General features: G+C 42.2%; 1 protein-coding gene across 1 annotated transcript in view; it reads right to left on the minus strand.

Moving 5' to 3' along the window:
• LCP1 (lymphocyte cytosolic protein 1) overlaps positions 1-15,836 on the minus strand; it is a 58,240-nt gene that overhangs the window by 14,527 nt on the left and 27,877 nt on the right. Inside the window, exons 5-11 of the mRNA XM_052649946.1 lie at positions 15,372-15,504; positions 12,497-12,578; positions 10,169-10,334; positions 8,143-8,285; positions 5,162-5,257; positions 3,440-3,635; positions 1,268-1,346 (exon numbers count right to left, since the gene is read on the minus strand). Coding sequence (XP_052505906.1) covers positions 1,268-1,346; positions 3,440-3,635; positions 5,162-5,257; positions 8,143-8,285; positions 10,169-10,334; positions 12,497-12,578; positions 15,372-15,504 — 895 coding nt within the window. The remainder of the gene's footprint in view (positions 1-1,267; positions 1,347-3,439; positions 3,636-5,161; positions 5,258-8,142; positions 8,286-10,168; positions 10,335-12,496; positions 12,579-15,371; positions 15,505-15,836) is intronic.

Genomic DNA, 15,836 nt, shown 5'->3' on the forward strand with positions numbered 1-15,836 from the left:
CAGAAGTGTCCTCCAGGTGTGACCACTAATGCCTCTTCAGCAGAAACACAGATTCTCCAGAAAAATAAACAGCTCCAACAAATGGCATTGGAGACACGCCTACAAACTGAACATTCACTGTGTGGCCTGCTTGTGAGCAGATCTTAGGTAGATCTGTCATAGGGTCGATTTGTTCTTTTGCTGCTGGATTATGATTTTTGTACAGTAAGTCCCCAACACATGAACCTTCAAGTTGCAAACTTTCAAACACTCGAATGTATGTTTGCATGTCCAATCACATAAGTTAGGGCACACGTCTGGCATACACTGTCATGTGCCTGCACCCTCTACAAGTGGCTATGCTTCTGCGTACTTTACTGTACAGGTTTCCCTGGTGGCTCAGACGGTAAAGCGTCTGTCTAGAATGTGGGAGACCCGGGTTCGAGCCCCAGGTTGGGAAGATCCCCTGGAGAAGGAAATGGCAATCCACTCCAGTACTATTGCCTGGAGAATCCCATGGACAGAGGAGCCTGGTAGGCTACAGTCTGTGGGGTCACCAAGAGTCAGACACAACTGAGCAATTTCACTTCACTTTCCCTGGTGGCTCAGCGGAAAAGAATCCACCTGCCAATGCAGGAGATGTGGGTTTGATCCCTGCGTTGGGAAGATCCTCTGGAGAAAGAAATGGCAACCCACTCCAGTATTCTTGCCTGTGAAATTCCATGGACAGAGGAGCCTGGCAGGCTACAGTCCATGGGGTCACAAAGAGCCAGACACGACTGAGCGACTGAACACGCTCGCAGGATGCACATACAGAGTACAGTATCTTTATTTCTTGCCTGCCCACTTGATGCCAGCCCCTGGGTGCCAGCTGTTGTACTGTACCACAATGCTTTCCAAAGTGCTGTAAGATTAAAAATGTTTTTATTTTGGGGTTTGTTTTTAACGTATTATTTGTGCGGAAAGTATTTTAAACCTGTTATAGTACAGTACTATATAGCCAATTGCGTTAGTTGGTTACCTAGGCTAACTTTGTTGGACTTTTGAACAGAATGGACTTATGAACACCCTCTCCAAATGGAACTCATTCATATGTAAATACATAGCAAAGTTGGTGTATGGAAGTGAGTTTTTCAACACCTGCTGCTCAATTTGGCGTTTCCCCACTTCTCACTGAGGTGTGCACATTTTTCGAAGAGAATTGCACACCAGAGTGATATTTGAAATCTTGGGCATCTTCACAGGTCTTGGTACCTCATATTCAGGAAGAGGCCCTCAATATTCTTACCTGTACAGATGATTGACTCGCGGGTTTACGCCCAAGGAGTTCATCCAGTTCCTAAACGTCCGCTCTTCTCTTGTCTCACCTAAATGAATGAAGACTAGTTATCTTTCAGGCACCAAGAAAACATGCTTTTTTATGATCAAAGTTTAACTAAAGCAGCTGTCACAAACACTGAAAGTAGACTTAAAAAATATAAAAACCCTAACGGATTTGAATGAGGGTTGCTATTCTGCATTAACTGTTTTTCCAATTCAATTCAATGAGAACAGCATCTATTAGTATCAACAGCGTACAGGAGCCCATGTGGGTAAACTGTTCAGGGTTGTCCCTCAAAGGCTTACATTCTTTCTGGAAGAAAATGGTTTTGAGAATCAAAGAGGGATCATACAAGCTAGAGGGCTACCATATGAGGTGGATATTTATATCTGAGTTGAGATAAAGGAGAGAATTGTACAGGCTACATTTGGAGGCAGTGCAATTTGAGCTCTGCCTTAGAGGGCTAGTAAAATCTAGATGGTAAAGAGGAAATAGGAGGCGATTTGTGGGGACAAGTAAGGAGGGCGGGGTAGGAGATTATGTAAATATGAACACAAGGGAACAACAGACAAGGTCTGTTAGAAACTGACTTTCCAGATATCTGTGTAGTATGGCCCACACCGATAAGGCTGTTTAGTGGCTGGAACCAGAATCGGGGATCTCTGGATGTCAGATAGCAGATTTTGGTTGATATATTAGACAACGACAGTCATTATGGGTTATTTTTTAATTACTATAATAAATTCTCGAGCAAGGCAGAGTTATAATGAAAGCAGTACTATGATGTGTTTGGCAGCAGTGTGCAGAATTCCTGAAAGGCAATATGCATTTAAATTAAACACACAGAGGGGAGAGTGTTTGACACCAGCACATGGGCGCATTCAAGTGCTTGATGGATGGAGGGCTAGGCCCCTAAGACCTATTGAAACAGTTGGTGTATGATTTAGTAAGAGTCCAGAAGAGCAAAAAGGAAAAATAACAATCTAAAAGTCATTCTGTGGGAAGAATTTTTAGTATTTGCTGATTCAAGAGATTTAGGGGTGAAGGAGAGGAAGATACCAAAGGGGAACCCAGGATTTTGGTGGCTGAAGAGAGAAAAGTGTGGTATGATTCATGGAAATGGAGAATTTCTAAAGGAGAGTGGATGGGATGGGAGGTTGGGGGGTGGGCAGAGAGACAATGCAGGAGGGGGGAAATGATCAATTCTGCTTTTCATATTGATAATTCTGATCAATACGCTGAATTTCAAGCGACAGTGATGGACCCAAATGTAGATGATCTAGAAGCAGCTGGAAATAGGTGATGAGAGGGTTTGGCTACAAACTTGGTAGTCAACAGAATGCATGGGCCCCTGACCACCGTACATGAAAGGCATACAAATGCAGAGTGATGGAACATGGATTAACTTGGCATTTCCAGCTGGAGTAAAGCATTGTAGAAAAGGATTAACCAATTCTTTAAAATGTAGATTTCCTTTCTTTGGGGATATTCACTTATTATTATTTTTGTATTGATTTTTCTATCTCAATATTGGGACTCATTCACAATGAGAAAAAAAGAGAAAAACATCTCAGGCAACTTCACCTATTAGAACCGGACTAAAAGCTATGTGACTTTTGTCTAGGTTTAGGGCATTAACCCACTAAATATAACTGTCATGGATTTTGCCTCAAAATATTACTCCATGACCCCCATTACCCAAATCAGAGACAAAACAAAAACCTCAGTAAGCACCTCTTAGCATAAGTTAAATATCATTTTTAGATGACAAGTGGCTGCAATTTCTTGCCTCTAGGAATTAACACTCAGTCCATTATGTACATAAATTAGGCTTTTGGAACTCAGGATTTATTTCATCCGATAATTAAATGCACTGTCTTCCCTAAAACATTTAATTCTGATAATGGATGAAGCCCATGTATAATGGATGCGATAGAATGGTAGTTGATTATTCCTCCTTGGCTGTAATTGACTTGATTAATCTATTTATTCTCTTTGTTAGGTACCAGAGAATGGATGACTTGTTTGCAAATCTCCCACGTGAGGAGCTTATGTTTGCTTAGGAGGTGATTCTGAATTACTCTTGAATTAGAACTGTGACTGCTTCTCAGAACATTTACGCAACTGGTTTCCAGTTACCTTCCAGAGCCCCCCAGTCGATGTCCTGGTTCTCAGGCTTGTGCAGGGCAGGGTATTTGTTAAAGAGGTTGGCAATAAAAGCCAAGTTCAGCTTGGGGTTCCCTCGGACAACGTCTGTGGCCGTGACAAACTGGCGGCAGCCCAGCCTCTCTGCCTGCTGCAGCATGCATTCTGCCCTCTGGATGTCGTCCTTCTCCTGTGGTGGAAGAGGACACCCATCTCAAGGCTGGGCCAGAGCTTCTCCGGGCACAAAGCAGACATGGGCAACATGAAAAGCAGACGGGCATCTTACCAAAACCCTCCGTGTTCGACCTCAGGTAGACACCTAATAACAGCAAAGCACTCCTCCTATTTGCCTGGACCCAAATTAGAAGGGGGCTTCCCTGGTAGCTCAGACAGCAAATAATCTGCCTGCAGTGCGGGAGACCCAGGTTCTATCCCTGGGTCGGGAAGACACTGGGGTAGAGACTGGCTACATACTCTAGTATCCTCCCATGGACAGAGGAGCCTGCTGGGCTACAGTTCATGGGTCACAAAGATTCAGACACGACTGAGTGATTAACACACATACACACACACAAATCAGAGTTTCAAGTAAGAGAAATATCTACTTAATTAATCGAGTCCTCCTATCTTTATACAGAGCAGGACCGTTTCAGATGAATGGTTGTCTCGTTTTTAAAGAGATGCAATAGATTCTACAATTTTATCATTTAAGTTGATCTTAATTATTTTCAACCACTAGGCTTTCTTTTTATTTTCTTCTGGCACAGCAGCAGCAGTAGTAGTATTAGTCACTCAGTCGTGTCCGACTCTTTGAAACCCCACTGTAGCCCATCAGGCTCCTCTGTCCATGGGATTCTCCAGGCAAGAATACTGGAGTGGGTAGCCGTTCCCTTCTCCAGGCAATTTTCTTGTACAGACTTCACAAAAAGTTCATTTATTAAATAATAAATTACAGTTATTTTTAGTTCATTAAAAATATTTACATCTGCAAACAAGAGCTTCTGATTAGCTTAACTTCTTTACCCACATTCAGCTAGTGTACCTGCAACTCTGACAAGATAAAATTTAACCTACATAGTATCACTGATAAATATATAATACCAATTTGGCCTTGCAGACTTCAGATTGAACATCACTCCTTAACATATTAAAAGTCTATTCAAACAGGACTAGAGAATTTCTAGTCATTTATAAGCAGACTCTTAATAGAAGACTTAAGCTTTGTTGAAATACAGTTCACTGCCTTTTAATGCTCTTAAAAGTCTATGAAAGCACTAATTTTCAGATAACTAGAACTTACTAAAACTGGAATTATCTCTTAAAATGATGCTTTACTAGTTAATACTATAGATTATATATTTCAGATACTTTACTTCTCATTCAGGAATGAGTTTTTTTCTTTCAAATTTCTTTTAAAAAATATTTATTTATTTTTTGGCCAAGTTAGGTCCTGGTTGTGGTATGTAGGAACTACACTGTGTGATTCAGGATCTTTTGTTGCAATGCATGGACTCCACTCCTCTTGCTTAATGTTTATTTCCAGATTCAATTTTCCACAATTACTGCCCCAAACTGTTAACAGTTTTTAAAAATTTAACAGGGCTCTAAGCAGAGATGTCCACTCATGGACCTCTGGAGCCAGCATCCTGCAGGGTAATGGACCGGCCAATGCAGGGGAATAATGGCATCGACACACAACTTGGGGTGTAGACTTACCCTCAGTCCTGACATGTCAATAACAACAGCAGGAATACCTTCTTCATCTCCTTTTGGAGCCACCTGTTCAAGCAGGTGGTAATAAGCTTTCGAGTCCTGTGAGAAATGAGGAAATTATAATTACAAGATGGCATAGCTAATTACACACTTAGCACAACAATAATTTCCCCAAAGCAAACATATTTCATTTCTTATCCAACTATCATTCAAGAATGCAAATTAATTAACAAAGCTGGGAACATTCACTAATTTTAATTTTCCACTTGTCCTTTACATATTATATTTATTTGCCTTTCTTTTTAAAAGAAATATAATAGTTAAAAATACAGGACATACATAAAAGGCAACCCAAAGAAGCAAATACTATTCTGCTGCCTTCAGGGGAGAAAATAATTTATTTACATGTATTAAATTATATACAGGAAAATATATATACCTTTATATTGCTGTAGAAGTCAGTCAGCTAAGGTTTAATTTAAAAAAAAAAGTGACAGAAAAAGGAAGCAGAAGTTTAAAGCAGAGTTTAAAAATACATTTAAATGGACAATCAGCAAGAGAAAAAGATTTCAAAGACAAAAAATTGAAGCACTCACAAGCAGTCTTTATGCCAAAGGAGAAATATTAAGTGCACTTAATATTGATCAACAAGCTAGAAAAAGTGATTAAATTTAGTTATCTCAGAGAGGATATAGATATTGAATTCTTATGTTTTCTTAGATTCTGGAAATAAGTTTATTGACAAGAAATTTTCCGAATCACAGCCAAAGTGTCTCATTCAATGAAAGCATACAAATTTTCAGGTAATTTGTTATTTAAATCGCTGAAAGACATCTCTCTGTTTGTTTTTTAAAACTGGTTAGAGCCTGAGGAAACCAGAGGTACGCTCACCCTTGTGACCTTAGAAAGATGAGAAGAGACTGCCAGGCACAGATGCTGCATCCGGGAACCAGACTCGCATCTCTTCTTCCTACCCTCCCCTTCTCTTACTTTCTGCTATAGCTCTTTCAAAGTCAGTGAGAGTTCCGCGTAGCTGTTTTGTTGCTTAGTTCCTAAGCTGTCTCCTACCCTCGCAACCCCGTGGACTGTAGCCCACCAGGCTCCTCCGTCCTTGGGATTCTCCAGGCAAGAATACTGGAGTGGGTTGCCATTTCTTTCTCCAGGGGATCTTCCCGACCCAGGGAGCGAACCCGGGTCTCCCGCATTGGCAGGCGGGTTCTTTACCATCTGAGCCGCCAGGCAGATGTTAGGCATGAATAAAATCTGCATGTCACGTGCCACATCTGTTTAGCTTTGCTAAGAGTCATCTGACTCCATGGGACTCTAAGAAACCTGCTTCACTCACTCTGTGTTGGGTGTTTTCCCCTCCTTTGCTGACTTGGTGTGATTTAAAGGCATCCCCTAAAGTTGCCAGACGTTGACTTATATGTCTCAGCACTGACCTCGGTGGTGCTGCAGCTGCTCCTGGGGAACAGCCATGACCCCAGTGCCTGTGCTCAGCCTGCCAGCTCCCATCTCATGTTCTAAAGAACACAGCCTTTCAGGCACAGGAAATCAGGTACATTCATGGCTCAGACTAAGCATCCTAATTTCGTCTGAAAAGTGTGGCTGAAATCATGGCCACATCTAACTGTTGAGTGCAGAGGGAGATGATGCTGTCCAACTGCTGTCAAATTCTAGGCTGGCTGCTCATGCCAGAAGAATGTGCCTAACCAATGAACCTGCGTAGTTAGAAAAAACAAACGGCATTATTAGCTGATGTCCTAAGGAATGGGGGACTTTCCATCTAGAAGCTTTGCTCGAACTGGTACTGTGCCTGGCAGACCTTGAATTCTAAAAGCCAGAGAAAGAGGGAAACTGTCACTCGAGAATTAAAAGCTGGAGTTGACTCTCAGTGAGTCATGTGACCTTTCCTCTGACTCTTCCTCTTCAGAGAAAATGTCTTTTTTTTTAACTTTTGAGAAAGTGGAAGACTGAATTATTTTCCTCACATTGCACACTAGCATCTCATCCCATTTCCTACTGGGGACTGACATTCCTTCCTGCTCCTTAAGCTCTTTCTATCTGGATATATCTGTCATCAATGCCAACAAGCTGGTCCTTTCACCCTGACATGGAATTTTCACAAACTTGCAAACCATGAAGCGTGTTTCCTTCGCTTTTCAACCTTTGGATCCCTGTTGTAGGACTAATTGTGTCTTCTACATTTTCTGGGGTTAATTCTCATTGCAGATGGTTTCCAGAATCATTATCTTTACAGTATCACTCTGGTTTCTACAAATGCAAAGCTTTCAAGAAGTTTACAAATTGTTTTTAGAGGGCCACTGTGTATGGTGGTCAAGGACCATGGAGATCAACTGGGCAACTGGAGCCCGGGCCCCATTCTCCAACTCTGTGAACTTGAACAAGTTCCTTATATTCTCTTTACCTTGGTTTCCTTACCTGAAAAATGAGGAAAGAATAACCCTTATCTCAAAGACGTGTTGTGAGGATTAGTGGAGTTGATACATGCATAAGGCAGTTAGAACAGTACCTGGCGTGCAGTCTTTGCTATGATTAGTGTAATTAGAAGAGTAATCCTGGTTTGATTTTCTTTGGAAAGGAATCCCCATCTGATGCTCCCGTTGACAAAATCAGAAAGACATTAGAATCCTATGGTGACTCTCTTCACCTGAAAATCAGTCTTATCTCCTGCCCTTTGTCTGTTTCACCCTCATCCCACTGTATTGGGATGTTGAAACTCTAGGGAACACCCATCACGTTTGATGCCATGCAGTGACTAGGGCCTCGGACACAGCTGCATGTGGCCCAGAGCTGGGGCTGACACGGGCCTGAGAACGGCACAGGCTCCAAAGCAGCACCGGCCACTCCAACCAGCCCTGGAACTTCTGAAGAGACGAAGCCCGTATCTTTATCTGTCTCCATTAACGACTATTCCCTCCACTGCTGTGGTTTTAGTCGCGTTCCAACTCCAGTCCTCCTACCTTGATGTCGCTGCTGAAGTTGTTGATTTTGTTGCAGCCTGCATTTTCCAGGTGGTAGTTAGCCCATCTCAGCAGGAGCTCCTCGGGAGAGAGCTTCATCAGGTCTTCCAGGCTCTCCCCTTCTCTCAGAAGAGCAGCCAGCGCTGAAGACACACAAACACCGGAGAAAAATGAACGCAGGGGATACTTGGAGGGGGATCAGTGACAAATTAAATAAATGCAGGGGATCAGCGGTGGGGGGTTAGTGACAACTTAAACTGAGCCCTGCTGGGAAGGCAAAGGTTCCAAGCTATCTCTCTGGGATAAAGGGATGTATAGCCTTGCCCATAGAATAAACATCTTGATATTATTCCCTAAAAAGAGGTAAAAGGTATTACGAGCCTATTTATTATCCCCATTTTGGGGGTGGGGAAGAAAGTGAAACTGTGAGTTGCTCAGTCGTGTCTGACTCTGCGACATCCGGACTGTCCATGGAATACTCCTGGCAAGAATACTGGAATGGGTAGTCATTCCCTTCTCCAGAGGATCTTCCTGACCCATGGATCGAACCCGGGTCTCCTGCAGAACTGCAGGCAGATTCTTTACCATCTGAGCCACCAGGGAAGCCTCTATGGGTGGAGAAGGCATGACACCAATGAGTGTCAGCTCTATGCCTAGGAATACAGGGGCAGAGCTGTGGGAATAATCAAGCCTGTCGACTCAGGATACTCTGCTGGGTCTGTTAGAACACATTTCATGATAGGACATTTTTACTTTTAAGAGACCAGTTTTGTGATAACGACAATATCCTCTTGTTTATTTCCATAGGCATTTTATATTTCAAATGCTTACCTGCATAATGACAGCAAGTCAAAAAAGTGCAATTAACTCTTTCCTCTGTGTTTCCCGGATGAATTAAATCACTTCTGCTCAGCAAGGTCTAAATTTAGCTGAGATCATTATTTGCAAATCAATATTCTTTCTAATGTGTTCTAAGTTTCCCTATTTGCTTTTTAATTCTTTATATTCTGTTTAATATAATACACTGGTTTTCAAATGGTACCCCAGAAGTCTTCACTGGGTATTTTGATTTGGACATATTAATAAAATGTATATATAACTAAAGGCCAGAATCTGGCTACAGATTTCATATTACTAGGATCTATACAGGAAAAATGAAAGGTAACAGTGCTTAGTATTGATATCTGTCAAGGTCTACTACTACTGTCCGGAGAAGGCAATGGCACCCCACTCCAGTACTCTTGCCTGGAGAATCCCATGGATGGAGGAGCCTGGTGGGCTGCAGTCCATGGGGTCGATAAGAGTTGGGCACAACTGAGCAACTTCACTTTCACTTCTCACTTTCATGCATTGGAGAAGGAAATGGCAACCCACTCCAGTGTTCTTGCCTGGAGAATCCCAGGGACGGGGGAGCCTGGTGGGCTACCGTCTATGGGGTCGCACAGAGTCCGACACGACTGAAGTGACTTAGCAGCAGCAGCAGCAACTACTACTGTCCAAGGGACAGGCTGAACTGTTGACACACTTAGGATGCTGACAGCGGATGGAGTAAGACTGACAGCTCCAATCCTTGGTTGAGAACTCTGAACCCCTAAATATAATTTCCTATAATCCTGGTAAAAAGAGACTGCATTTCTCCTAATCTGGTACTATCACTGCAGTCTATGAATGCGAATCGCTTTGTAACATCCAAGTTTAAAATAGCCTAATTTGTTGCAAAGCATCTAAAGGCGAAGTGAACTCAGAAGAGCTCTTGAGGTTGGAGGCCCAGACAGCTAGACAGAGCTACAGGTTCTAAGCAAGCCTCCTTATGAGTCTGTGGTCTTTAAAAGGCATTTGCTCTGTTGCTTTAAAAAGTCTGGGCAGTGTGGACAGAATGTGTTATAGTAAAATGGACTGGATATAACTATAGTTTCAAAAACTGAAGATTCTGAGGTTGACAACTCATGACATCTTCCTTGTACAACCCTCAACATCGGCATTAACGAAGTCAGGCCATTATTCACGTTAGAGGCTTTGCTCGTACCTTCGTTTCTGCTGAGCTCGATGTCGGCAAATAACCCAATCTTGATGACCTGCCACAACAGTCCCAGGACCAAGTAAGGCTTCCCCTCCTTTAAGTCCTCAGCGCCGATATTAACCACGTGGCACCCAATGGCTGAGGCAGAGTTTAGAGCCAGGTTCAAATTTTCCTGAAGAAGAAAAAATAATGCAAGTTGTTTTTTTTTTTTTGACTTTGCAGATGCCAAATGATCATTACTGATTGGCAAAGCAACAGTGTTTTGCTTCTGGAAAGTTCACAGGTCTAGAGGCATTGTCTTCACTAGGCTTAAATATGGGAAAAAAGCAGGAATATCTGGAAGAGAAAGTCTAGCCACCTAGACACTAGGCTCAGGCAGATCACCCTGCTCAGGGTGAAACTCACGAGCCCCATTTTTTCACACCGCTCTGTGATGGAGCCGCCACACTCAGCATCTCCATCAGCCAGCAGCAAAGGGGCGCCTCTGAGGACAGTCACTGTCTTGTCACCGGTTATTGTCAATAACCCAGCTGTTGATGTAAATCGAGGTCATAAAAGAGAACACCAATAAAGCTTTTTGACTTGCAGACTGGATATTGAAGGACTGAAAAAGATACAAATCAACTTCCTGAAAAAGACATGGTGGTTTTTACTAGGATAATTTATTGACTATCCATAATATCTAGGGTCCTTGAGTACACACAACATATATACAAACACCCATATGCCTACCCACATTCATACAGATTATATGTTCTTATAAACTAATAACAATCTGTGTAAGGTAACACGTATACAGTTGGAATAGGGTCAATGAAGTTTTCAATCAGGGTTTTTATATAGCTGACCTTGAAAGCCATGGGTTTGAGCTGCTCAGACCCACATAAGTGTATGGACCCACTATGTATAAATATTGTGTTAGTCACTCAGTCGTGTCCAACTCTTTGTGACCCCATGGACTAGGGCCCACCAGGCTCCTCCACCCATGGAATTCTCCAGGCACGAATACCGGAGTACACATTTCCTTCTGCAATGTATAAATATAGTGAATTCTATAGTACTACACGATCCATGGCTGGTCGAATCCACAGATGAAGAACCGTGGTTATGGAAGAAGCAAGTACAGGAAACACTGACTGTAAATTATATTCAGATTTCAGATGGAGCAGAGGGTTGACACCCCAACCCTCCTGTTGTTCAAGGCTCAACTGTACTACTATTCTGGGTCTGCAAAGCAGGACTTACCAGAATTAAAGATCTATAGAACTTGTTTTTATGATAAGTCGAAAACAAAACAAAACACAGGCCACCAGGGAATTTGGAAGAGAACTATCAGAAGAAAGGGCTTCCCAGGTGGCTCCGTGGTAAAGAACCTGCCTGCCAATGCAGGAGACGCCGGAGATGTGGGTTCGATCCCTGGGTCGAGGAGATCTCCTGGAGCAGGAAATGGCAACCCACTTCAATATTCTTGCCTGGGAAATCCCATGGACGGGGGAGCCTGGTGGGCTACAGTCCCTGGGGTTACAAAGATCCGGGCACAACTGAGCAACTGAGCAAGCACACACAGAGCTCAGATGACAAGTAAAAAAATACGGGGTCCAGTTACGGCAAAGACTAAAATTCAACAGCAAGATTAAATATGACGTTAAGTGCCTTCGTAAACACTTAATCACAGTTCTTGCTTTGATCACGGCTTCCATTTTTTAGGAACACAGGGTTGCTTAAATCCAAACAGGACATAATTTATTGTCCATGATTTAAGAAGTGAGACGTGGCTTCCAAGCGAGAAGATTACAATAATGTTAAAACGCTGGAACACAGCACAGAAACGCAGCTTACTTACTACCAGTCACTGTTCCAGTTAATCAACAAATCGAAGGCATAAAAATAAGTTATATTTATCACACTGGTGGCTGCGCCCTTCACCACTGCGGAGGCTGCCGGAGCACTTCCCGTGTTCACCCCCTCACTTCTTAGAAAGGCTAATCTTTTCAGATAAAATGCTGTGTATCTGGCATCTGCTCAAAGATAAGTTGCCAGGGTAAGTCTGAGTTAAAACTTGAGCCAGTGTGAATTTTATTCATAAGTGGCCAAAACAAACAAAGTCTACCCCCAACGACTAATACTCACCAACTCCCCCTAGCCCCACTATATTAATAAAAGACGAAGTAAAAATGTTTTCCCCTGTGCTCACTGATCATGACAGATCACCAGCCCACAACCTGGGTTGGAGGAATAATGTTTGAGCATCTGAAAAAGCTCGGCTTGGCAGTGATGATCCATGCCTTCTAAGCACAATGCTACATTAATCAAGGTAACACAGGGAAGATGTACCTGAATGGTGAAAGGGGTGAGTTTCTTTTTGTTGATTGTCCTCTCATCAATTGTGTCCGGCACTGACAGATTGATCATCTTACTGAAAGAGAAACAATGAAAGAAAGCAGGCTTCTAAATAAAAGAGCCTAATGACATGGAATTTAAATTCTAGTGATGCCATAAGCAGATAAGACAGCACCAATATGTACGCTGCTCAGTGTTCAAATATAAAATCGGTCATGCAACTGTAACTAGATTCAAACTATCTGTGGAAAAGGTTAATCCTCCTTGAAGTCTTACTAATATAGTGAAGCAAGAAATAAGGATCATCATTCATTCATTCACCAGAAAGCTGAAAAATTATTCTGGTTCCTTTCATTAGGAAATTCTGGGTGGATAGCCAAAGCAAATTCTCCATGAGTTCTTCTCTTTCTCAGTCATGAGACTTGCCCCCACCGTGTAAAACATTATCCATATACAATCTGAGTGTATATAATGTCTAAATTTCTATTTGATATCTGGTCAAACTCTATACCTTCAACTAACCGTAGGATGAAATGTTTTATTATCTCCTGTAATACATTACAGTATCTGTACTTTAGAAATGTCTGACACTTAAGTTTCTAATATATTGACCAGACATTCAAAATAAACAATTATTATTTATGAAAAACTGATTTTATCCACTTTGCATTGGTTTAACCTCCATGAGGGATTTAAACCTTTCCTTCACCTTTGGAGAAGGAAATGGCAACCCACTCCAGTATTCTTGCCTAGAGAATCCCATGGACAGAGGAACCTTGCAGGCCGCAGTCCATGGGGTCGCAAGAGTCGGACACGACTGAGTGACTTTGACTACTAAACCTCCATGAGGTTATTAAAAATAAAAGTTCTTTGGCCACTTCCATCTTATTTAAAGAAGTTGGGGGAAAAAATCCAAGGGAACAACAACAAAATCAAAGAATAATAAACTTGAATGTGATTATTCCTTTTTTTTAATAAAAGAAATCAGCATTGACATCTTGCCTAACAATTTTTAAGCAACTACCTTTTCTTATGGTTGTTCTTTAAATGTGTATTTCCACAACTTTGGCGTGTGTGTGTGTGTGTGTGTATTATTTAAAGAAAAAGCACTTTACTGAAATTTAGGCAAAACAAACCCCTAAATCATTATTTGAAAAGTATGAAACTAATAGTGAACTAGAAGCTATGAGAGATGGTAGGAGAGCAGCATGGCTTAGAAAAGAAAAAGATCTCCCTGCCTTTGAAAAGCTTATAGTTGGGGGACACTCCTGGTGGTTCAGGAGCTAAGACGCCATGTTCCCAATGGAGAGGGCCAGGGTTCAATCCCGGTCAGGGAACTAGATACTGCATGCCTCAACTAAAAAGACCCTGCATGCCCCAATTAAGATTGAAGATCCTGTGTTCTGCAACTAAGTCCCAGTGTAGCCAAATAAATAAATTTATTTTATTTATTTATTAAAAAGAAAAGCTTATAGTCAAATTTCAGAGACAAAAGATATGGGTATTAAAAGTTACGTTAACAGTCCAAAGCAGAACACTATAATGGCTCCCAAAGGACTACAAACTATACGAACTTTAAGAATTCAGTGAAGGGAGAGATCACTAGGAGCTGGAACAGACCAGAAACCTTTATAGTAAATGGATTAATGTAGGAGGAGAGGGTGGGGAAGGGCATTCTTAAAAAGGAAAACAAAAGGTAAAGCCGGAGTTGCAAGATGGAAGCAGGCTGCATCTGGGGAAGAGTGAGCATGGCTGCTGATGGAACCCTTCACGGGTACCCTGGACTAGGGGCCTGAGTCAGGCAGGCCTTGGCAGGTGAGGCTAGGAGATTGAGAGAAGACCAGGCGATGCATGGGGTACCCGCGGAGAGAGTCAGGACCTCATCCTGTGCACTAGGTTTTTGATGTCTTTTTTTTTTTTTTAAGTTGAACTTCATAAAAATGAAATCTCACAGTGAACTCTAATAAATAAAATGCAATTGCTCTGGTCAGAGCAGAGGAAGGATGGGGGAGGGGGGCTGGTTCAAGTCCTGCCCACTCGTCCTTTCCTTCAATTCCTGAGCCCACCTGAGACGAGGCATTTCAAGCCTCCTCAATCACACCACGTCTCACGATGTCAGCGAGGCTGCCAAAGCAACAGCCACAGTGGCTCTCTCAAAGACACCGTCCTGAACGGGCCAATGGGGCTGAGAAGCCTCCCGTGGAGAGAACATAGCCCTCTTCTTCCAGGCGCCCCCAGCATGTGAGCACCACGCAACAGTCCCTCTGCCTGAGGACTGGCGCTGGATGCTTCCATCATCATGCTGCTGTTTCCTATTCAATTCTATGCACTCTCATGACGGGCCGTGCTCAGATGAAGAAAAATGGCATAGAATCCAAAAGTAACTGCTATTGACCTTGTGTCCCTATGGCCCTGTGCTCACGTTTCTCTCTGATCTATGCCTCCTTCTCCTCCACCCAAGTGAGAGTAGTTTTATATTTTTCATTATCAGTTGCTTTAAAAACAAAAAGTGGACCATTTTTAAGTCTTTATTGAATGTATTACAGTATTGCCTCTACTTTATATTTTGGTTTTTTGGCTGAGAGGCCTGTGGGATTTTAGATCCCTGACCAGGGACTGAACCCCCACCCCCTGCGTTGGATGCGGAAGTTCTAACTGCTGGACCATCAGGGAAGTCCCATAAATTGCTCTTGAAATCAGTTTGCTCTCCTGGACCTTCCACATGAAAATCCAGAAAAGCATCAGATCCAGCTAAGCATCAAAGGAAGTGAGCCTAAAAAGATCAACACAGTGATGGTGGGTATTCCAGAAAATTCTAGGGAAACTTTTGGAAGCCAAGAAGGGAGTGTTTTGTTTTGTTTTTTTTTACCAAAGCACGATGCCATCTCCAACAGCACTGAAGAGATCATTGGTGTTAGGATCCATAGGGATGACGTGCCGGCAATCAGGGTCATTTTCCAGGGCTTTGTTTATCCAGTTGACAAAGGCATACTTCTCTTCCTCTGCAAGTAAATGATTAAAGTGACTTATTTGCAAAGTGAAAATCTGGTACAAGCAAAATCGTATACACACATAGCTCTCAGATTCTCATGCCCAGAAGAGAATAGTGAGGTTCATCTGGTCCATTATCCTATCATCTCACGTTTATTGATAATAAAAAAATCTCATACGATTTGGGAAATAGGCACAGAATCTGCTTTATGTCCAAGTCATAAAACATACATACAGGAAGCAAATTTAGAAGCTATAGATACACAAATATGTTTAGAAGTAAATGCAAAAATGAAGTGAAGTGAAGTGAAAGTCACCCAGTTATGTTCAATCTTTGCAACTC

The sequence above is a fragment of the Budorcas taxicolor genome, chromosome 12 (genome assembly GCF_023091745.1).
Source record: "Budorcas taxicolor isolate Tak-1 chromosome 12, Takin1.1, whole genome shotgun sequence".
Taxonomy (NCBI): Eukaryota; Metazoa; Chordata; class Mammalia; order Artiodactyla; family Bovidae; genus Budorcas; species Budorcas taxicolor.